This window comes from Labeo rohita, chromosome 15 (genome assembly GCF_022985175.1).
Source record: "Labeo rohita strain BAU-BD-2019 chromosome 15, IGBB_LRoh.1.0, whole genome shotgun sequence".
Lineage (NCBI taxonomy): Eukaryota > Metazoa > Chordata > Actinopteri > Cypriniformes > Cyprinidae > Labeo > Labeo rohita.
This window is the reverse complement of record NC_066883.1, coordinates 9073074-9097890: the sequence shown is the minus strand read 5'-3', so window position 1 is coordinate 9097890 and position 24817 is coordinate 9073074. Positions and strand designations below refer to the sequence as shown.

The window sequence follows — 24817 nt, the reverse complement described above, 5'->3', positions numbered from 1 at the left end:
TGCTCCGATTTTGAACTTCCAAAATACAGTTTAAATGCAGCTTCAAAGGGCTCTAAACGATCCCAGCTGAGGAAGAAGGGTGAAGGGTGTTATTTAGCTAAACGATCTGCAATTTTTTTTTTTCAGAAAATTAAATTTTTTATACTTTTTAAGCACAAAAGCTCATGTAGCACAGGCTCTGGGATGTGCGTTCACATCACTACGTACTATTGAATCACGTCAAAAGGTCACACGGAATGTAGGTGGAACTACAGACCCAGTGTTTACAAAGCGAACGTGCAAAGACTAAGAAAGTGCGAGTAAGTTTGTAAACACTGTTTACAAACAAAAGATACAATGATGTCCTCCTCTCAAGTTGTAGGAGAAAATAAGATGGAGTTTTTTGCCATATCCAGTACACAGACGATGAACTTACACGTGATTCGTAGTAGTGATGGGACGTTCAGATCATTTTACAGATTCTGACCTTTGAGTCTCGTTCAGCAAAATGAATGAATCTTTTTTCGAGTCATTTCGCTCATTTTAGCAAAATGATTAAAATGTTACGTGTTACTTCCCTAACACATCTACTGCTTACACGAACGTTGATCACACTACGAACAAGACAAAACTATAATGCTATAAGAAACAGAAAAGATTAATTCATTGTTTATCTGGGTCTTTAGTCTATAATTTGCTCACCTCACTTCTTATCTGACAAGTTTTTGGGTTTGAGTCATTCGTTCATCACGTGACAGCCCCATAAGATGAACGAATGACTCGAAAAACCCAAAAACTCGAAACATGTGAACTAATTCCAGTACAGAACCTAATAGGATGTTGCGCATGCGTGACTGAACGAATCACTCCCCGAGACAACTTGTTCTTCCCGAGTCACACCGAAGATTCGTTCAAAATGAAACAATCATTCAAGAATGACACATTACTAATTCGTAGCATCGTGGACGCACATCCCAAAGCCTGTGCTACACAAGCTTTTATGCTTAAAAAGTATACAAATTTTTATTTTTTGAAGCAAATGACCGATCGTTATGCTAGATAAGACCCTTCTTTCTTGGCTGGGATCATTTAGAGCCCTTTGAAGCTGCATTTAAACTGTATTTTGGAAGTTCAAAATCAGGGCACCAATGAAGTCCATCATATGGAGAAAAATCCTGAAATGCTTTCCTCAAAAAAAAAAACATAATTTCTTTACGACTGAAGACAGAAAGACATGAACATCTTGGATGGCAAGGGGGTGAGTAAAATATTTGTAAATTGTTGTTCTGGAAGTGGAGTTCTCCTTTAAGAGTAAAGAAGCCTTTAGAGAGCTTGTTAAAACTGTTTTCAGTGTTTGTGATCAAGGCAATTAGCATGAGACCAGTATCCATATAAATCAAACCAAATCGAACCTTTACAAAACACTACAGGAAACATACCAAAGGAGAACATGGTAAGATTTCAACCGTTTGTAGATGAAAAAAACAAAAAACAAAACAAAACAAAACAAACCAAAAAAAAAAAAACAATATATGAGTTTTGTTAGATATTTTGATATGTCATTTCCACAAATGTTATTCCAGGTGCAACCGCCACTGGAGAATGAGACCAGTGTCTTAGTATTTACACTCTCAGGTCTGAATGAAACAATGGAAAACAGATATGTGTTTTTTTCTTTCACGGCACTGTTTTATCCTCTTATGGTGTTTTGTAATGTAACTGTAATTTTCACTATAATCTCATATAAAAAGCTTCATGAGCCAATGTATGTGTTTATATGCAATTTGTGTATAAATGCACTTTTTGGCACTGCTGGATTCTACCCTAAATTCATGTATGATTTATTATCTGAAGATCATGTGATTTCTTATTCTGGATGCATGATTCAGATATTTGTCATTTATTCATCTGCCTTGTGTGAAATTTCAACATTAACAGTAATGGCATATGACAGGTATGTGGCAATATGTAGACCACTGGAGTATCATTCAATAATGACCAGTCAGAGGGTTTTTGAATGGATTCTTTTCTGCTGGCTGGCCCCCATTTTTTTCATCTCTGTTCTAATTGTATTAACAGCTAGACTCACTTTATGTGGCTCTACTATCGAAAAGTTATACTGTGAGATTTGGGCAGTTGCAAAACTTTCTTGTTTTTCTACAACAGTAAATAATGTGTTTGGCTACACTGTTATTTTTGTTTACATTGGACATGGCGTACTGATATATTTCTCGTATTTTCAGTTGATAAGAAACTGCTTGAAGTCAATAGAGGGCAGACATAAATTCATACAAACGTGTGTACCACATCTGCTTTCACTGATCAATGTGACTATTGCATTTTTGTTTGATGTACTGTACAGTCGTTATGGCTCAAAAAATGTGCCACAAGGTGTGCGGAATTTCATGGCTCTGGAATTCCTACTCATACCACCCATTTTAAATCCGCTTATTTATGGATTAAATTTGACAACAGTACGGCAGCAAGTTATTCGACTGTTTTTCAAGAAAAAAGTAGGAATATTGAAGTGACTAATTTCAGAAATTCGAAAGACCCAATGCTTTCTGTGTTTTCAAATGGTTGTTGTTTAATGAAGTGCCTAAATCCCAGTTAATCACAGTAAAATCTGCACTGCACACTCTTAACTGGCCTATTGCTTTTATAAAATGATGTAATGTGGTATAGTATATCAATATTGAATTAAATTCATGTTCAGCCACAACTGAATCTGTTTTACAGTTTTCAGACAGTTTTATTATTTTGTGTGATTGTAGATTTTCATCATTACTTTCATCAATACAAACACTTTTAGTGCATTAACTTTTATTTCAGTTTATTTCACTAGTACTTTCTCTGTAAAAATGTATAATTATGTAGCAAGGGCTACATATGTAATCCAGTAATGAAAATCAAAGAGAAACATTCTTGTACACAGACATTGTCAAAGGCATCACATAATACAATTATCTTTTTTTTAAACCAAATGACTGTTTGTCTTATCCTACTGACTCAATTCAGCTAATCAAAGTTTCAAATCGACACTCAAGGATTTTTTTCTTTCTCATTTTTTACAGATATATTTGTACACACTTACTGTCCATTTAAAAAAAAAAAAACATAAATGACATAAATGTTATAATGTGTATTTTGTGGAGCACCTGCAGGAATGGATTGAGAATCACCATCACAAGACTCACAAGAAACATTGCTCAGGGTAATGCACAAGGAAATGTTAATGGGTTGAGGTGCAGCTGGAGGAGTGTAGTCCTGAGGTGCAGTATGGTCGATGACAGACCAAGGCAGAGCTGGAGGGTCTCACTTGCTGGATTCTAAGTCGCATCTCAGCCATGAAGGCAGGGAAACGCACATTCATAACCTATGGATAATTTATTGTGTCTTCAAGCCTTTTAGCAGCTAGGATGTTTTTTGGACTGTAAAGTAAACAGCACACACATAAGAAGAAGAAGAAGAAGAAGAAGAAGAAGAAAAGGCCTTGATCAGTCAAGGCTTAAATTTGTTGAGTGTCCAACAGTGCTACTTCCTACTGTGACATTTTACAATATCTCAGCCTTTAACTAAGCCAAAGAAAAAAGCTCATGTTTGAGGGTTGCAGCTAAACTCAGAAGGAATATAGGTGTCTATAACACTCTCAACAACATATAGCCTACAGTACACATTTTAATACTTTGTGGTAAACCTAAAATGTGTTTTATAAAGTGTTTAAATTACACATTGCAAAACAATATCTAGTGTGGAAAAAAGCATACACATTTTAAAATATATCTATGTATTCATTAATTTTAAATGTGGCCCATGGTCCCAAGACTGGTCTGATTTGTTTACCATTATTTATCATAATTTATCAAGTTGCCAGTTTCAAGCAAGAGAGCAACAGAAAATCTGTTGAAAGAGAGCAAGAAAGAGAGCCAAAAAAAAAAAAAAAAAAAAAAAAGTGTTGAAAGGTTGTCAAACCCTGAACTATCCACTTCAACAAACAACTTACAAGAAGCTGCTGGACTGTCTGGTGGATCCGACCAAAAAGGACTTACAGGAATGTGGTTGATTTAATTCAGTGAGCACCATAGTTTGCACAATATCTTTTTTAGAGTATGTAGTGTCAAATTCAGCTCACTGGCACTGAAGCAGCACTGAAGATGTCTCTTGATGTGGCAATGGTTGAGTCAGACCAGAAGGTCTGCCCATTCAACTGGACCTTCAATCATAACCATAATATTAGGCAGTGCATGGGTCACACACTGCAAAATTATACCCAGATCAATATCACCACCTGCTGGCGAAGGATATGTTATGACATGACATGACATGACATAACATGACCTTTGCCATCTAAAAGACAAACACAACTGAGGAAAGAAAAAAAAAAAAAAATACAACCTTGTCTACAAATCTACTCAAAAGTACCACATCTTCTCAGACACTTTCTAAAAGCTCACAAAACTCATTAATTGTGTTTGCCCACCACACTGCACATTTTCACCCAACACAGGTTTTTATGTTAGAGTGTATTGAGAAAAAAAAAAAGTGTAAAAATATTAATAATAATATTTTGTAGCAACCTGTTTTCAACACTAGTTTGTTGTTAACAGTCTGGGCTGTTCATGCAAATGAAGCCACCGCAGAGAGGTCTCCAGAGACATGATTTATACTATAAAAAATAGCATGTACTGATGACTCTTATTTCTTCTAAACCGCAGCTCAAGTAGAGCTAATTCTCTGCATACGCGTGCATTATTTGAAGATGAAGTGAGGGTCATTTCAGATCATATCACTGAAGGTATTTCTGGTAATGCAATTGCATGTATATTGTTTAACTGACTGAATAATTCATACAGTACTTTGAAAACTGTTTATTTGTAAGATACATACAGATCACATGAACTTTTTCTGTTCTCATCCTCAGGTCAATGAATCTGTTCTTCGCTTAATGGAAAATGGAAAATGGAACATATTTTTACTTGATGTTGTTTGAAAATATTGGTTACATAAGATATGCTTTGTTCACTTTGGGATTTATTCTTTATTGTGCTATTGTATTGTTTAATGCCCTTATTATTCTTGCCATTTTTCTGGAAAAGACATTGCACCAGCCCATGTACATTCTGATTTCATGTTTATCTGTTAACTCTGTATTTGGAACGGCTGCTTTTTTCCCAAGGTTACTGACAGATTTGCTGTCTAATACACACTCAGTCTCCCGTGAAGCATGTATTATACAGGCATTTGTCATTTATTCATATGCATCAAATGAAAATACAATATTAATGCTAATGGCATTTGACAGATATGTAGCAATCAGTAAACCATTACAATACAACAGCATAATGACCCCCAGGATTTTATCTGTTTTAATAGCTGTAAGCTGGATTTATCCAATGCTTTGTGTTGGTATTGCTGGTATATTAAATGCCAGACTCGCAATGTGTGGTAACAAACTGTGGAAGGTGTATTGTCACAACTGGGAAATTGTCAAGCTTTCTTGTGCAAACACCATTGTTAATAACGTGTTTGGCTTTTTCATAGTAACCACAACTGTTATCATGCCTTTAAGTTTTATATTATACTCGTATGTTAAGATTCTTATCATTTGTAAAAGAAGCTCACTGGAATTCAGGAGAAAAGCATATCAAACTTGTATTCCACACATAGTGATCCTTTTAAATTTCTCAGTTGCTCTTTTTTGCGAGGTCACTTTGAGTCGGGTTGCGACTTTAGAGCTCCCTATAGGGCTGTCTATCATTCTTTCACTAGAGTTCCTTATTGTACCACCCATCCTGAACCCTCTTGTTTATGGTTTAAATTTTCCTGAAATTCGCAAAAAAATTCTATGGATTATAAAAGCTTCCAAATAGCTGTAATAGATGCTACACCGAATATTAACAATATTCAACGTCTGTATGAATGTATTATACATTATATTTTATGAACCTGTGAATTGAGACTTTGTATTTTACTTCCAGGAAATCTTTGGCAAAATTATATATTTATTAAAAATGTAATTTCTTATTTAGCCTGGATAACTGTTTGCATTCATGACATGGGTCAGAACCTCAGTCAGAACCTCTCAGATAACAAATATATCAGATACCAGACATTGTCATTGTATCCCTGTAAACAATTATTTGATTAATATCTGCAGTTTCCCCTAACATTCATAAAAACTTACAGTAACAAACATCTGATGGACATGATGAACATCAAATAAATGTGACCCTTAACACATACAATACAAATGACAAAGTGGTCATTCTGGAATCAGAATAAATATGTATGCTTTGTATGTGCATATACCTTAATTTGCCTTGTATAGTTATTCACTGTTTATTTATGTTGTTATATCGTTTATTTATTCATATAGTAGGCTAACTGCAAAGGTTTCAACAATGATTTCATTAACATCATGCATTTTGAAGAAGTTGATTATTGGTTAAATTAATAATCATCATGCATGCATAACATTTTACTCCTATGAAAACTGTCATGCTACAGAATTTGCGCCACCTTGAAGAGGCGGCTTAATCAGGCCATAAAAAAATGTACACACCGTCCTATTTAGAGAAATGACACTGCTTTACTGTATTTCCGATGATGAACTTTTTTTTAAATACAATATAGAGAAATATAAATAAAGTATGTGTATATAATATTGTAATATTTAATGTATTAACTTTTTTCTAAACACGGAAGTCACGCCTGACTGTTAACCGGAAGAATGCTTTGCATTTCCGGTCTCCAGTGTTTCTAGTCAAATTAGTGTATATTCCGAGCTGATAATCATTTGTCAGTCTCGTGTAGCCAGACCTTCAGACTGACGGCAGAAGGTCTGGGAACTTTGGCTGTTTTGAATGGCCAAGCGCGCCCAAGAGGACATATGACTGACAGGTACAGCAACCAATCACGTTTTGTTTTGTGCTGCGTCATGTTTAGGGGCATGGAAATGTTGCCACAATAACAGACCGGTGTGTAAAACTCTCTGACATATTTTAAAGACTCTGTTAACTTTACATTTTTCACATACTTTTAAAAATCCAGGGTTTAGTTGACACTGCTAAGCGCTCGTTGTCACAGTTGTAAACATGATGGCTTTCTTCTTTCATGAGGGGGTTTGGTGCTACGGCATTGTTGTTTCCAGGGAGAACGTTAAAGAATGCAACACGCACGTCTCCTGGAAATCCTGTATAATCTATTCAATCCGATGACAACTTTGAAACTGTTTCCAGACAAGTGTGCCTTATGCATCAGACGTTTAGCCAATGTTCTGTGGGTGTACATCTGAGGCTGAGACTAGTCAGTTCCTCACTCCTCAAAATTGCTTCCAATGCTTCCAGTCTGGCAGTACATGGGAAAGGAGACCAGTGGCCATTTTTTTTAGAATGGATGTCTTGGAGGAGAGGCTGTACTATGCTGAATAAACAGCTTTTTAGAGGAAATGGCCCAGATAACACACACACATCTGCAAGATGTCTGTTAAGGATCACTTGATCTGGAAAGCATCTGCTGTGTACAAACATTTGGCAGACGTCTGTAAGATGTTAGTTTTACATACATTCTATATTATAAACATCTTTAAGACATCTAATAGACGTCTATATGGCATCTGATAGGAAACGTATTGCAGATGAACAAACAATCTAAAAAATAAGTCTTGCAGATGTAAATGCAGACATCAGATAGACGTCTCTGAGATGTACCTGTGCTATCAAGGGGCTTACCATTTAATTAATTGACAGCCTATCTGATAGTCTTTAACACTAAACAATACTTTTAGATCTAACTATTTTTAGTCTTTACCAAAAAAAAATGCTGTTTTATAACTGACATTTTGCAACAGGTGGGATTTATCTTACGGCATTTCTCATTCATTGCACAACTTTGACTGAAATTCAGTTCCTTTTCAGGAACTCAACACTGCGTCAAAACGCTTTGGGAACGCCTCCAGCGTGACCACGCTCTGAATCTGCTGTGCAATCAGTCCAAACGAGACACCACCCGCGGGTGATGTCATAGACCAGGATAAAAGGCATGTGCCAACACACCAATCTAGCCTTCATTCTTTCAGCGCGCTCTCTGTGTGTCAGTCGCTGCTTTCTTTGATTGTTTTAACTCAGTTCAGAAAGTGTGCGAGTCCGTGTGACAGATTTGTTACACCACAGGATTCGCACGCTCTCTGTGTGGCATGTTTGGGAGAGGAGCATGCGGTGGCCGCTCTCGAGGGAAGGGGTTTGCCCACACTGCATGCACCTCTCCTTGGCTACACTGCGCTCAAGAAGGGCTCTCTTCGTTGATGGAGCTTTTGCTACTGTGCCCCGTGGTGCAGGTCCCGCTGCCGCTGAGGCGGACCGGCGCCTGCACTCATGGGGATCAGTTAGATCTTATGGAGGGAATGGAGACGGGCGATCCCCTATCTCCTTCCCAATATAGATCTGTGAGCGCCTCGGGTACGGAAGCACCACTCGTGGTCACTTTCCCCCGTGATCAGCCTTCCACACGGCATTCATCTTCCTCCGAGGAGGTGGATGTTGTCAGTGTGGATAGCCAAACATTGCCACAATCACCCCGCTACGATGAGCTTTTGGAGGTGGTGACTCGTGCCGTAGAACGGCTCAATTTAGATTGGCCGGAAGCTAATCTGGTTGATCTCCCAGCTAGCAGGCTGGATGAGCGTTTTTTGCGGTCACAAGCGGCACCTTCACGCCGGAGCCTGCCTTTTTTTCCCGACCTTCACACCGAGGTGTGTCGGTCCTGGAAAAATCCCTTCTCTGCACGTTTATACATTCCCGCCTCTGATTATTACGGGAATGTGGCAGGCTTAACGGAGAAGGGTTACAAGAGGATGCCCCCAGTCGAACAGGCGCTTGCGAGCCATCTGTCGTCTGTGGAGACATCCTCACTGAAAGCTCCATCGTTACCCACCAAGCCGCTGCGTGTCACTTCAGGGGAAGGGTGGGGAAGGGGTATGCCTCAGCAGGGCAGGCTGGTGCGTGTCTGCACACCCTTGCGGTGTTACAGGCGTACCAGGCTGACCTGCTGAGAGAGCTCAGCGAGCGCGAGCATATGTCGGCTGATTTATCTCTCAGAGCCACAAGAGAGACCGCTCGGGCTATCGGTCGCTCGATGGCTTCGTTGGTGGCAGCTGAGAGACACCTCCTGCTCACCCTGTCTGATGTCAGATTGCAGGACAGGGTGTGCCTGATGGATGCCCCACTGGCGCCCTCTGGCCTTTTCGGTGAGGTGGTTAATACAAAAGGCATCAAGAGGCACGCAAACAGTCGGCGGCTTTTCAATCTGTCCTCCCACGGCGCTCGCTGGCTCAAGGGGCTGCTGGCCAAAAACAGCAGGCCCCTAAAACTACTTCCGCCTACCGAAGTAGTCAAAAACACAGCGTGGCTGCTCGTGTGCCCCCGCGAGGCCAGGGTGCAGGAGATAAGCGATGCCCGGGCGCTGGAGCTTCGGCACCTAGGAGGGACTTGAGAGAAGTTCTCCAGGCTCGGAAATCTCACAGCGCAAAAAAGTCCTGATAAGTGCAGGACATTAGGGGGCAAGCCCCTGGGTAGGGGAACGGTCTCTGCCGCGGTTCACGGCACCTGTTTCTCTTCCCTGCTCCCTTCATGTTCCTCAGCTCTCTCTGGGATGTGTCTCAGTAGAGCCGGGGTGCGTGCTTCCCCCGAGGGGGTTGCACCAGCGGTATATTCAGGCCCCTTGTGGCGAGCCAGGGGGGTTGGAACAACCGCTGCTCTTTCCACCAGAGACCAGTCTCGAGAGACTGGTTCCCTTAGTAGAGTATTTGGCGATGTGGTTACGTCTACCAAGTATATCTCAATGGGTCCTGAGCACTATAAAAAGCGGCTATTGGATTCAGTTCAAACATCAGCCGCCAGCTTTCAACAGCGTTCTTACCACCGAGGTGGGGTCGGCTCAGGCTCTGGTATTGGAACAGGAAGTCACCACTCTTCTGAGCAAGGGCGCCATCGAGTTGGTGCCACCTTTGCAGAGAGAGTCGGGGTTTTACAGCCGGTACTTCGTAGTTCCGAAAAAGGATGGAGGGCTGAGGCCCATTCTAGATCTCAGGCTACTGAACCGCTCAGTCAGTCAGCTGAAGTTCAGGATGCTCGCATTAAGACAGATCGTGCTTCAAATCCGGTCCGAGGACTGGTTTGTCACGATAGGTCTAAAAAACGCTTACTTTCATGTAGCGATCCATCCTTCACACAGGAAGTTCCGGAGGTTTGCTTTCGGGGGCGAAGCTTATCAATATCGGGTCCTTCCCTTCAGTTTGGCACTCTCACCCCGTACATTTACATAGGTAGTAGATGCAGCCTAGGTTTGTCATTCTCAACTACCTAGACGACTGGCTGATTCCAGGCCAGTCACAGAGCGAGGTGGGCAGGCATCGAGATACCGTCCTCACTCACTTAGAACAGCTGGGGTTAAGACTCAATGTCAAGAAAAGTGTGCTTTCTCCGGTTCAGAGAACCACTTATCTGGGCATAGTTTGGGATTCGGTCACGATGCGGGCACGTTTGTCTTATCGGGTCCTTCTCACAGCAGTCAGAAGAGTGCGAGATGGCCAGTCACTGACAGTCATATTTTTTCAAGGACTGTTGGGTCTAATGGCAGCAGCTTCCAGCGTGATGCAGACCCCTGCAGTGGTGGCTCAAAAGCAAAAGGTTTTCCCCGAGGGTGAATCCTTTGCATATGATCAAGGTCTCCCATTGTCAACTAGCCTTGGTTATGTGGAAAAACCTGGAATTTCTGAATTCAGGCCGGTTCTAGGGACTCCATGTCGCCGTGTCACTCTGACAGCCGATGTATCCCTCACCGGTTGGGGGGCGCTCATGAGTGGTCGCCCGGCCCAGGGTCTGTGGGATGACAGCCACCGACATCTCCACATATATTGCTTAGAGATGTTGGTTGTCTTTCAAGCACTGAGGTGCTTCCTCCCAGACCTGAAGCATCGTCATGTGTTGGTGTGTATTGACAACATGGCGACAGTCTCTTACATCGTTCGCCAGGGAGGTCTGCGTTCACGCCCCTTGTACAAGCTGGCGCGCCACATCCTCTTGTGGTCCCAGGGCAGACTGCTCTCGCTGAGGGCAGTCTACATCCCTGGGCAGCTAAATATGGGAGCAGACACCCTGTCGAGACAGGGGCTGAATTCCGGGGAATGGAGACTGCATCCAGATGTCGTGCAGCGAATCTGGACGGTCTTCTATCAAGCAGAGGTAGACCTCTTCGCGACTCAGGAGAATGCGCAATGTCCCCTCTGGTTCTCTCTAGCTCCTCCAGCTCCTCCAGCTCCTCTGGGGCTGGACGCTATGGTACAGACCTGGCCGAGGCTTCGTCTGTACGCCTTTCCCCCGGTGGCTCTGCTCCCAGGAGTTCAGGAAAGAGTCCGCCAGGATGCGGTCAGCCTACTGCTAGTAGCGCCATTCTGGCCGGACCGAGTTTGGTTTACGAACCTAATTTCCCTCCTCGACGGCTCTCCGTGGGGGATTCCGATCAGGAAGGACCTTCTCTCTCAGGCAGGGGGCTTGGTTTGGCACACTCGCCCAGAGTTGTGGAACCTGTGGGTCTGGCCTCCGAAGGGGCACAGCTCATAGCTTCTGGTCTGTCAGCCGAGGTTGTACAGACCATCCTTCAATCCAGAGCTCCTTCTACGAGGAAACTGTATGCTTTGAGGTGGAAGTTGTTCACCTCATGGTGCACTAGCCGGCAACAGGACCCAGTTAACTGCCCAATTGGTACAGTTCTGGAGTTTCTGCAGGCTAGACTAGCTACAGGTCTATCCCATTCCACCCTGAAGGTGTACGTGGCGGCTATCTCGGCCTTCCACTCCCCTCTGGATGGCCATTCAGTGGGTAGGGACCCTTTGGTAGTTCGTTTCCTCCGTGGTGCACTTAGGCTGAGGCCTTTAGTCAGGTCCCGAGTTCCTACATGGGATTTGGCAGTGGTACTAGACTCTCTTTGTCGAGCTCCCTTTGAGCCTTTGGATCAGGTCTCTGACCGGCTCCTTACCATCAAGACTGCGGTCTTGTTGGCGCTCGCTTCTCTCAAGAGAGTGGGGGACTTACAGGCCTTATCAGTGGCCCCTTCTTGTATTGACTTCGCACCCGGTCTGGTGAAAGTTTTTCTTTTCCCTCGAGCAGGAGCATTTCTACATCTTATGTGTCTTCCGATCTCCCCTCGCTGATGGGAGTCAGAGCTCATTCAACTGGAGGTGTGGCAGCTTCGAGAGCCTTCTTGGCAGGTGTCTCGGTTCTGGACATCTGCAAAGCAGCAGGGTGGTCTTCCCCGTTGACCTTCGTCAGGTTTTACGGGCTTGACCTTCCAGCTACCCCAGGCTTGGTTGTCCTTGTGCCCTAGTTGTGCAGCTCCACACTAGGCAGGGACTTGTGGGTCTGGGGGCGTGGGTATTGCGTTCCCAAAGCGTTTTGACGCAGTGTTGAGTTCCTGAAAAGGAACGTCTTAGGGTTATGAATATAACCCCGGTTCCTTGAAGGAACGAGACACTGTGTCTCTGGCCACACCCACCGCATCCCTACCAGCGCTGGCTTCATTAATGGGGCTAGATTGGTGTGTTGGCACATGCCTTTTATCCTGGTCTATGACATCACCCGCGGGTGGTGTCTCGTTTGGACTGATTGCACAGCAGATTCAGAGCGTGGTCACGCTGGAGGCATTCCCAAAGCGTTTTGACGCAGTGTCTCGTTCCTTCAAGGAACCGGGGTTATATTCATAACCCTGAGACGTTTTGCCCAGGCTGTAATGTGATTGGTTATTAAGGGACACATGATCCAAGTTAGCCGTTATGCTTTCTCCATTATTTAGTAATACAGACCCTCTCATCTCCCTATAGTAAGACATTAGGTGTTTTCAACTTAACGCAGCGCTGCGCAGCTCGATCAAATTCTGACTTGAAGCAGTGCATGCCGGTTAGAGATTTTGTCCGACTTGAGGCGGTGCCAACGTCATGACTGTCACTTGTGCCATCAAAGTACCGCGATAGCGATTCGAGAGCAGCCGGCTGACTCAGCCGGCACAGTTTCTTCAGAGTGGGTGCAGGAGCTCTGAAGGCCACATGGCTGTTTCATGGCCAGATTCACCGCATGACAATGATCACGTGTGTTTTGGGTTTATTCTAACATCCTTAAGCCCGATAATGCTGACAAATCTGTGTTTTTAGAACAATAAAAGTTTTTACTGTAGTCGCAATGTTATATTGAGTCAGATTTATCATGAAACACTGATAAAAGCATAAATAACCCCACTTTATTAGTATTTAAACAGTATATGTTTATGTTGATCATTATTCTTGTTCAGATGGCACTGTGTTAAGCAGTATATGAAACGTGTTTCTGTTGCTCATGAAAACGCTTTTGAAAAGTCTGTGTATTTGACAAATATTGCATTTAATTCACTTCTTCTGTGATAGAGCATGCAAACACAGCGAGAGCTTCACTAACGAGAGTAAAAAGTGTCTGACTTGACGCCTCCGTTTTCACCTCCACCCCCGACTGCTCTCAGCTACTCTCGTTGATCGATGTCTGTAGCCGTAGATGAAGTCGAACACACCTAATTTCTGTTAGGACCATGTGTTTGTCAGTATCATGGACCTGTTTTGTCTTGTTTTGCCCTGTCTCTGTTCCTGGTTTTACTTATATGGTCATGTTCTTGTCCTCGTTTAGTTTGATTATGAACCCCACACACCTGTGTTTCCCAACCAGCCTGTGTATTTAGGTTTCTGTCTTTGCATTTTGTCTTTGTCGGGTCTACTTGTGATGTACGTGTGTTGAGTGTTTCAGAGATTTCAGAGTTTCAGAGTTGGGGGCGTGTCAGTGAGAAAATGTCAGATGCAATTGACAGCCTAAAATAACAATATAGATAGGCCTATTAAGCGTTGATTATTTTTGTAATGTACAATAAAACTTTTAAGTTACATATGCATACAGAGCTGGGTAGATTACAAACTGTAATCCGTTACTGATTTCAGATTACATGACAAAAACTGTAGTCAGTAACATAATAATAATAATAATAATAATTCCTTACATTTATATAGCGCTTTTCTGGGTACTCAAAGCACTTTACATAGAAAGGGGAATCTTCTCAACCACCACCAGTGCACAGCATCCACCTGGATGATGTGACAGCAGCCATATTGCACCAGAATGCCCACCACACACCATCTTATTGGTGGAGAGGAGACAGGGTAATGAAGCCAATCAGAATCAGAATATGGGGATGATTAGGAGGCCAATGGGCAAATTTGGCCAGGATGCCGGGGTTACACCCCTACACTTTTCGAAGGACACCCTGGGATTTTTAATGACCACAGAGAGTCAGGACCTCGGTTTAACGTCTCATCCGAATGACCCACACAGGGCCCAAACAGACCACAGGGTGAGAACCCCCTGCTGGCCTCACTAACACCTCTTCTAGCAGCAACCTAGTTTTCCCAGTAGGTCTCCCATCCAGGTACTGACCAGGCTCAAACCTGCTTAGCTTTAATGGGCAACCAGTCTTGGGCTGCAGGCTGATATGGCTCCTGACCGTTACAATCGTTATATTATAACCCTGTGGTCTGCGTTCGATACTGTTGACCACAACATTCTTGTGAACAGACTTGAAAATTATGTTGGCATTAGTGGTAGTGCATTGGCATGGTTATAAAACGTACTTATCTGACCGCCATCAATTCGTGGCAGTAAATGAAGCGGTACCGCAAGGCTCCGTACTAGGGCCATTACTTTTTACGCTTTACATGTTACCCTTGGGTGATATCATCAGGAAATATGGTGTTAGCTTTCACTGTTATGCTGATGATACTCAGCTGTATATTTCTTTGTGGCCTGGAAAAAACATACCAATTTGAAAAACTAATGGATTGTGTAGTTGAGTTAAAAAAAAAACTGGGTGACAAGTAATTTCTTACTGCTAAATTCTGAAAAAACAGAGGTGTTAATTATTGGACCTAAAACCTCAGTGTGTAATAACCTAAAACACTGTCTAATACTTGATGGCTGTTCTGTTAATTCTTTGTCATCAGTTAGGAACCTAGGTGTGCTATTTGATGGCAATCTTTCCTTTGAAAACCACATCTCTAGTATTTGCAGAACTGCATTTTTCCATCTCAAAAATATATCTGAATTACGACCTATGCTCTCAATGTCAAATACTGAAACATTAATTCATGTATTTATGACCTCAAGATTAGATTATTGTAATGCTTTATTGGGTGGTTGTTCTGCTCACTTAATAAACAAACTCCAGCTGGTCCAAAATGCAGCAGCTAGAGTTCTTACTAGAACCAGAAAGTATGATCATATTAGCCCCGGTTCTGTCAACACTGCACTGGCTTCCTATTAAACATTGTATAGATTTTGAAATCTTGCTAATTATTAGCTCGCTCAGGTACTGAGGACCTAAACTATAATGCTAATTATAATGCAGTTCCTTTTCGAGGAACTCGAACTGCGTCCTCTAGGGGTCGCTATGGGAAACGCCATCTCCGTGACCCGTGTCTGAAGCCTACATACAAAAACATCAACAAAGTTGGCCAGCGACCAACCAAAAGCTCGAATTGAGTGCATATTTTCTCACCAAATGTTTTAAGTACGGCTCGCGTGTGACGATGCGTGGTAAGGAGCAAGTGCTCTATGCTCCCATGGAGTTTATTGCGTTCTTTGCTTGTCTCTTGCGAGAGGCAAGCACACTCTGATACCTGCACCTTTCATACGGTCCTCATATGGTGAGGATTAAGCGAATGAGATCATCGCATTTATTGCTTGTTGCGAGAGGCAGACACGCTCTCATACCCGCTTGCACAGGGCTCGCGGGCTGTGTGTGCAGTAGCCAGCCGTGCCTTCAGTTTTCGAGGGAGTTGAATGCGATCGTCACATTCAGTGCTTATTTCTTGCGATGGACTGGCGTGCTCTCATAGCCGCTTGCACGAAGCTCGCGGGCTGTGTGTGTGTTTGTGGTTGGGAGCAGGGCTGTGGCCCTGTGTGGTGGGTGTCGCACCGTCTGGCTCAGAGTGGTGGGGTTTGTGGCTGGTCGCAAGACCGGCATTGCTGCCGGAATGCGCATGGTGGTCGCGTCCAGTTGTTTGCGCAGCCCTAGTGCTAGTTAAGACCCTTGTGTGGTGTTCTTAATAGCAGCTTTCTGGAACCTGCCGAGATGGTGCTGTCCTCCCTTTTGGGTTTATAGTTTCACACCCCGCTGCTGGTGATTTTGGCAGTTGCATTACCCCTTTTATAGAGCCGTCTATCTGAGGATAGCCAGGTGTTAGCTCGGTGATCGCTCCCCTTCCTAAGGTTTCTAAGTAGCGGTCTCTTTGAGCTCTTAGCCAGGTAAGTGCTGTCTTCCCTGCCTGGGATGTAGGTAGACAGCCCATTTTTTTTTGTGGTCAGGTCAATCTTGGTTGGTTCCCCTTTTCTGTCAACTTGGTGATTGCTCCCCTTTATAGGGTTTTTAAGCAATGGTCTTCCTGTTCCCCTGCCTAGATGGTGTTATCTCCCCTGTTAGGGTTTTAAGTAGATGACCCACTATGATGGTCTGGGCAGTTTCTCAAGAGGGTCTATCAGGTAACTAGAGTCAGGCGTGGGAACCACGGTGGGTGAGTACGATCCCTTATTATGTGTCTAACAATGCTGTATTTCTGGGACCTGTCTTGTGTGTTTCCTTTGGTAGGTCCTCTTCGAGCACCCCCCCTCTGGTCTTCGACCATGGTTATGGTTTGCTTGCCTGGATCTGCCTTCGGCATATCAATTGGGAAACTTTCAGGTCCCCACTACAGCACTACATCTAGGGCTATGGTCCTACCTCCAGGTAAGCTCTTCGGATGTCTTTTCTCGCAAGAAGCTCCTGGACACCCTTGGATAGACACATGGACCTGAGGCCACCTGGCTGAGACCCTCTATCTGCGTCTCGCCCTGAGGGCCCTCCGGTTTCTGGGTTTCCCCTTTATCATACAGACCTATTCTCATGCCATTTTGGTGATCTAGCGAGTCGCCCCTCTGAGGAGTGGGCTTGATCACGCTATGTTTCACCATCTTACGAGTCAGAGTCATTTCTGCGGAAACTCTCTGGGTGCTCCGAGGAGCCTTTGGCTACATTCTTGGCCCTTGTTCCCTGGTTCTGCGGGCCTTGATAGAGCAGGGCCCATGCTTGCCATCGAGATGGTAAGCACAGGTCTGTGTGGGGTGAGAATGGCTTATGCCTCCTTAAGAGAATACTCAAAACACAGCCCGAGGGCTGGGGACGCTACTGCTCTCTGTGCAGTATTATAGAGGTGGCTCCTTGTCATATCTGATCCGGATCTCTTCCTAGGCCTCCTTTACAGGGCGCGACGATGCTCCCCTTCCTACGGAAAGGGTTTGCTGAGAGCTCGTCCCCCCTTGGGGGATCAGGTGTTCCTCCCGTCTAGGGAGTAGAAGCCTGTCCCGATACACTGCCTTATCTTTTCGGTTAAGTGTATCGGCTCTATGGCAGTTTTATTAGACAGATAGTGGCGGCTACTGTCTGTTTGGCATAGTATGCTCCCCTCCCTTCGAGGGTTTGCTTTGAGCATTGCCATATTGGGCAACTGAGATTCCCCCTTTCTGCCTTCCCCTTAGAGCCTTGTTATGCCGGCAATGCTCCCCTCACTCTGAGGGTCTTCTTATTTCACCGTTTCTCAACGGTACGTCTAAAAATCCATTCTTATGGTAAGGCCCACACGAACCTTTGGGCGCTTTCTCAAATCCATGTATATGGTAAGTGCGCACATGAACCTTTGGCCCTTTTCTAAAATCCACACTGTGGTATGGAATGCACCGGAGTTCTGCGTCCATTCTAAAATCCTTTATGGTAAGGGATTCACGCGCTATTGCCCGTACTCTTTCTCGAGATGGTTAGAACCCCGGCCACCTTGGGTCCCACTCCAGAGCATCTGCCAGGCTATGGTATTACACGCACTAGTCCCAGCGCGCTCTTTATTTATGCTCAACCTTTCTTGAGCAGGGAGTTACCACTTGCGTTCTGAATTTCGGCTCCTGAGGGAACCTTGCAGAACTGCGGTAGCTCCTGGGTGACATGCCAGCCTAGGTAATCCTAGGCACTTGGCCGTATCCCCTTAAAGGAATACCTCGGTTTCCAAGCTTGAGGCTCTACCCCGGGTAGAGTGTTCTGACCCTTGCAGGTAAGTTGGGGTATGCAGCCCAGGCTCTGGCCATAAGGGATATGTCACTGACAGCTGTCACTACATCTCAGGGGCAACTCCCTTAAAGCTTAGGGAGTTGGTACTTAGTGCTCACCTCTATGATGACAGGCACTACCCTCAGCATATAACCGTTCCCCATAGCGACCCCTAGAGCACGCAGTTCGAGTTCTTCGAAAGGGAACGTCTCAGGTTACGTATGTAACCTTGGTTCCCTGAGAAGGGAACGAGACACTGCGTCCTCTAGTCTCTTCGCCATGCTTCGGATGTGAGCTTCAGACGAAGAAGCGACCGTCCTGTTCTACCCGCATCCTTTTATACTGTGGTCGCACCGGTAGTGACACACCGGCAGTGCGAGTTGCGCCAGAAGTGACGTCATAGGCTGACACCGGCCAACTTTGTTGACGTTTTTGTATGTAGGCTTCAGACACGGGTCGCGGAGATGGCGTTCCCCATAGCGACCCCTAGAGGACGCAGTGTCTCATTCCCTTCTCAGGGAACCAAGGTTACATACGTAACCCGAGACGTTTTATCACATTATAGTCTCTCACGTCCGCTGCATTCTCAAAACTCTGGCAGTCCCCCGGATCCAGTCCGTACCCAGCCCAGATAGTGGATCAGCACCTAGAGACGACCTCTACAGCCTTGAATGTCAGCGGAGACCACATCAACTAGATGAGCCCCAGAGATGGATCCCGAGTGAAGACCTCGTCACCTAGACGGCCGTCGGCACAAGACCATGGGAACCAGATGAGTCCTCTGCGTCTGGCCAGAGGAGAACTGGCCCCCCGACTGAGCCTGGTTTCTCCCAAGGTTTTTTTTCTCCATTTGTCACCGAGTTTTGGTTCCTTGCTGTCGCCTCTGGCTTGCTTAGTTGGGGACACTTTTTCTTCATACGATATTGTATTTTATTTTATTGTATTTGTTCAACTGCCTTTACCTGAAAATTGAGTGTTTATTGTTGCCCTTTTGCATTATTGATGTACTATTTCCTATTTAATACTATAAATAGGAGGCTACTGTATAGCCGCTTTGTCACAATTCTGTATTGTTCAAGGTGGTATATAAATAAAGGTGACTTGACTTGACTTGACTTGACTTGACTTGACGATCAGATTTTGATTTTGATTAGATTTACTTTTTTTTTTTTTTTCCCTAAAGCTACATCTACTTTAGTCCGGATACATTTGAAAAGGGAGGTTTTTTTTTTTTTTTTAAACGCTTTCTTTTCACACTAGCGTTTTCAAGCATTTTCCAAATGTTTCTCATCCACACTGAAACATAGGAAAATGTTAAATTCGCCTTACAGTGTACTGAGTATAAAAAGATGATACAGATGGAACAGATATAATATGTTTTCATGCAATTTTTGGTGGGATCATTTTATTTACAGAAATATCTCATGATTCACTGACGCGTCCATGTCGCGCTCACTCATGTTTTATCTAAAAAGCAGCTGCCCTCATGTTTAGCTGCAGGAGCTGGGACAGCAACTGTGAGTACATTTTCTGTCATCTTTTTAGGACTGTAGTGTGTGTTCAAGGTAAATATCTTTAGTAGCGAAAGTGAATAGCACATAGCACAATTACCAGTATAAACATAGATATCTATTGGTATAATATGTGTCACGTGACTAAACATGCGTCATTGTTTTCAAAAGCCTCCGTTTTCACAGTCCATACTGCAATGCGAAAACTACGTTTTCAAATTTATCCACTTTGGAAGCTCAGTTTTCCTTGACAAAAATGTCATCTCAGTGTGGACAGAAGGCCAAAACAGAGAGAAAAAGATGTGTTTTCAAACAAAAACGTATTAGTGTGGACATAGCCTAAGGTGTTTTTTACTTCACCACCAGCTCCTCATCCTTATTTGACTATTAAAATTAACTTAAATTTTTGTAAACTTTAATCATTTCCAATGATTTTGTGTCATGCAAGGTCATCGTAAAATCTAGAGAAATGTTCGAGGTGGTCAGCGGGTTACAGTTGAGACACAATGTATCATTTATTTATTATATTTATTAGGTTATTGTTTGCATTTGATCTGTTTTATTATTAAGTTGGCTTGGGAAAGCCAACTTACTGAAATCCTATTTAAACTTATTATTAAGTTGGCTTGGGAAAGCCAACTTACTGAAATCCTATTTAAACTTATTATTAAGTTGGCTTGGGAAAGCCAACTTACTGAAATCCTATTTAAACTTATTATTATTCTTCTTCTTATTTTTCTGGCCGCAAATTTTTTGGACACCTACTCCTCCTAGACCGTTCAAGCTACATACTCCAAACTCGGGTCAGATCTTCATACTGTTCTGACTTAGTGTGCTATATCTTTTCAGACTGGTTTGAGTTACGGTTTTCTTAAAAAATAATATTAAAAATCATAAAAAGTCCCATAGACTTTCATTGACCAAAAGTCCATGTCTGTTTGAACTATGTTTAATGTAAACTGCTAGAAGCCATAGATACTCAATTAAGCTTTAAGATATCTATGTTCTTTCTAACTAATAACTAATCTATCTATCTATCTATCTATCTATCTTCAAACCTTATCTATCTATCTATCTATCTATCTATCTATCTATCTATCTATCTATCTATCTATCTATCTATCTTCAAACCTTATCTATCTATCTATCTATCTATCTATCTTCAAACCTTATCTATCTATCTATCTATCTATCATCTAAACTTATCTATCTATCTATCTATCATCTAACCTATCTATCTATCTATCTATCTATCTATCTATCTATCTATCTATCTATCATCTAACCTTATCTATCTATCTATCATTCTATCTATCTATCTATCATCTAAACTTATCTATCTATCATCTAACCTATCTATCTATCTATCTATCTATCTATCTATCTATCATCTAACCTTATCTATCTATCTATCATTCTATCTATCTATCTATCTATCTATCTATCTATCATCTAACCTTATCTATCTGTCTATCTATCTATCTATCTATCTATCTATCTATCTATCTATCATCTAACCTTATCTATCTATCTATCTATCTATCTATCTATCTATCTATCTATCTATCATCTAAACTTATCTATCTATCTATCATCTAACCTTATCTATCTATCTATCTATCTATCTATCTAGAAACATGCTAGCGACATGCTAGTAATGCTAAAAAACATGCTAGCGACATGCTAATCATGTTAGAAACATGCTAGCGACATGCTAGTAATGCTAAAAAACATGTTAGCGACATGCTAATCATGCTAGAAACATGCTAGCGACATGCTAGTCATGTTAGAAACATGCTAGCGACATGTTAATCATGTTAGAAACATGCTAGTGACATGCTAGTCATGCTAAAAACATGCTAGCAACTTTGCTAATCATGTTAGAAACATGCTAGCAACTTTGCTAATCATGCTAGAACCATGCTAGTGACATGCTAATCATGCTAGAAACATGCTAGCGACATGCTAGTCATGTTAGAAACATGCTAGCGACATGCTAGTCATGCTAGAAACATGCTAGCAACTTTGCTAATCATGCTAGAAACATGCTAGTGACATGCTAATCATGCTAGAAACATGCTAGCGACATGCTAATCATGCTAGAAACATGCTAGCGACATGCTAATCATGTTAGAAACATGCTAGCGACATGCTAGAAACATGCTAGCGACATGCTAATCATGCTAGAAACATGCTAGCGACATGCTAATCATGCTAGAAACATGCTAGCGACATGCTAATCATGTTAGAAACATGCTAGTGACATGCTAATCATGTTAGAAACATGCTAGTGACATGCTAATCATGCTAGAAACATGCTAGTGACATGCTAATCATGCTAGAAACATGCTAGCAACTTTGCTAATCATGCTAGAAACATGCTAGTGACATGCTAATCATGCTAGAAACATGCTAGACATGCTAATCATGCTAGAAACATGCTAGTGACATGCTAATCATGCTAGAAACATGCTAGCGACATGCTAATCATGCTAGAAACATGCTAGTGACATGCTAATCATGCTAGAAACATGCTAGCAACTTTGCTAATCATGCTAGAAACATGCTAGTGACATGCTAATCATGCTAGAAACATGCTAGCGACATGCTAGTCATGCTAGAAACATGCTAGCGACATGCTAATCATGTTAGAAACATGCTAGCAACATGCTAATCATGCTAGAAACATGCTAGCGACATGCTAATCATGCTAGAAACATGCTAGCGACATGCTAATCATGCTAGAAACATGCTAGCGACATGCTAATCATGTTAGAAACATGCTAGCGACATGCTAATCATGCTAGAAACATGCTAGCGACATGCTAATCATGCTAGAAACATGCTAGCGACATGCTAATCATGCTAGAAACATGCTAGCGACATGCTAATCATGCTAGAAACATGCTAGCGACATGCTAATCATGCTAGAAACATGCTAGTGACATGCTAATCATGTTAGAAACATGCTAGCGACATGCTAATCATGTTAGAAACATGCTAGTGACATGCTAATCATGCTAGAAACATGCTAGTGACATGCTAATCATGTTAGAAACATGCTAGTGACATGCTAATCATGCTAGAAACATGCTAGCAACTTTGCTAATCATGTTAGAAACATGCTAGCAACTTTGCTAATCATGCTAGAAACATGCTAGCAACTTTGCTAATCATGCTAGAAACATGCTAGTGACATGCTAATCATGCTAGAAACATGCTAGCGACATGCTAATCATGCTAGAAACATGCTAGCGACATGCTAATCATGTTAGAAACATGCTAACAACTTTGCTAATCATGCTAGAAACATGCTAGTGACATGCTAATCATGCTAGCGACATGCTAATCATGTTAGAAACATGCTAGCGACATGCTAATCATGTTAGAAACATGCTAGCAACATGCTAATCATGCTAGAAACATGCTAGCAACATGCTAATCATGTTAGAAACATGCTAGCAACTTTGCTAATCATGCTAGAAACATGCTAGCGACATGCTAATCATGTTAGAAACATGCTAGCAACATGCTAATCATGTTAGAAACATGCTAACGACATGCTAATCATGCTAGAAACATGCTAGCGACATGCTAATCATGTTAGAAACATGCTAACGACATGCTAATCATGTTAGAAACATGCTAGCAACTTTGCTAGTCATGCTAGAAACATGCTAGCAACTTTGCTAATCATAGAAACATAGCAACTTTGCTAATCATGCTAGGAACATGCTAACGACATGCTAATCATGTTAGAAACACTATGAAATGCTAGTCATGCTAGAAACATGCTAGCAACATGCTAATCATGTTAGAAACATCTATCTATCTTTGCGATTAACAATCTGACCAATACTATCTATCTATTTATCTGACAGACTACATTCAAACTTTAAAACTTCTAAATATATCAGACTGAAAACCATCCAAACTTAAAACTTCTTAAACTATTTAAACTTTTCAAACTTCTTAACTTTTCAAACTTTTCAAACTTTTTAAACTTTTCAAACTTTTCAGACTTTTTAAACTTTTCAAACTTTCTGGTCCGGCTTTCTCAAGCCAACTTAAAGTTTGTCTTGACAAACTTTTTTATCTAGTTGCTGTTTGCAATTGTTCAATGTTTTTTACTGTTTATTGTTCTCAACTTTTCAACTGTTACTATTAAAATGATGAACTTAAATTAAATATTGTATCGCTGTTTGCCATTACTGTACAATGGTTTACAAATGTACTTCTTTTTAGTTAAACTAAACAAATAATCAAATAAAATAATGAATGGAAAAAAAAAATAAAAAAAACTTGTTGAATTCACATTTTTACAGGTATGTCACATTTGCAATTAATTGGTTAGGCAGCTTTACAGCATTACAGATTGGTGTCTGTACCTGACATGGTTACAGTTGAAACAGAAAAGCTTCTTGTGTTTATGAGCTAATTGTGGCAAATATAACCTACTTATGGATGTTAACAATTATTAATATTTTAGTAGACAAGCAAAGGAAATGCCAAATGAAAAATCACTTCTTTTCAGTCCCTAGTTTTGGTGTGGTGACAGAAAAAGCAAAAAGTGTACCAACTGTACCCGATCTACTCTACTCATCAAATGATTTACTCTCCAAACTACAATAAGTAATAACTATAGCAATGAATGAGACAAATAAAATGTCAAAATAAGTGTGCATTAAGGCTACAGTCGCAATTAAAGCTTTTTAATTCACCCACAAATCAGCAACAACAACAACAACAATAAAATAATAATAATAGTAATAATAATAATAAATACATATCACATGAATAAAATATGTAATATGTAGCATGTTAATTAGCCGACTCACCATTAAAACAGTTGATGGTGGCTGTTCTCTGAGTAAAATCACCTGAGAACTTTATCTTTCCACTCTTGAAAATGCTTGTGTTAAGGCAAATAATTGATATACTTGTTACACATCAATGCCAAAATTAGATTTTAAGCTAAGCAAGGTCAGTTTTTTTTTCTATCTGTCTTTCTTTCTTTTTTTTTCCTCCCCTCCCACTGCAGGGTTTATGCCACAGCAGGCCGCCTGAGACGTGTTAGATACTATAAAAGCCTATGTGTGCTGGTGACACAACACAAACAGGACTCATTAGCTGCA

The 24817-nt window shown here is 42.0% G+C and overlaps 2 protein-coding genes across 2 annotated transcripts; both read left to right on the top strand.

Moving 5' to 3' along the window:
- The first annotated feature begins 1550 nt into the window (after positions 1-1550).
- Positions 1551-2510, top strand: LOC127177490 (olfactory receptor 1D2-like). The gene has a single exon (XM_051129788.1). It carries the CDS (start codon positions 1551-1553, stop codon positions 2508-2510), a length of 960 nt encoding a protein of 319 aa, XP_050985745.1.
- A 2421-nt stretch (positions 2511-4931) lies between these two features.
- LOC127176760 (putative gustatory receptor clone PTE03) lies at positions 4932-5849 on the top strand. The gene has a single exon (XM_051128539.1). The coding sequence runs from the start codon at positions 4932-4934 to the stop codon at positions 5847-5849; it is 918 nt and encodes a 305-aa protein (XP_050984496.1).
- Positions 5850-24817: the final 18968 nt, after the last annotated feature.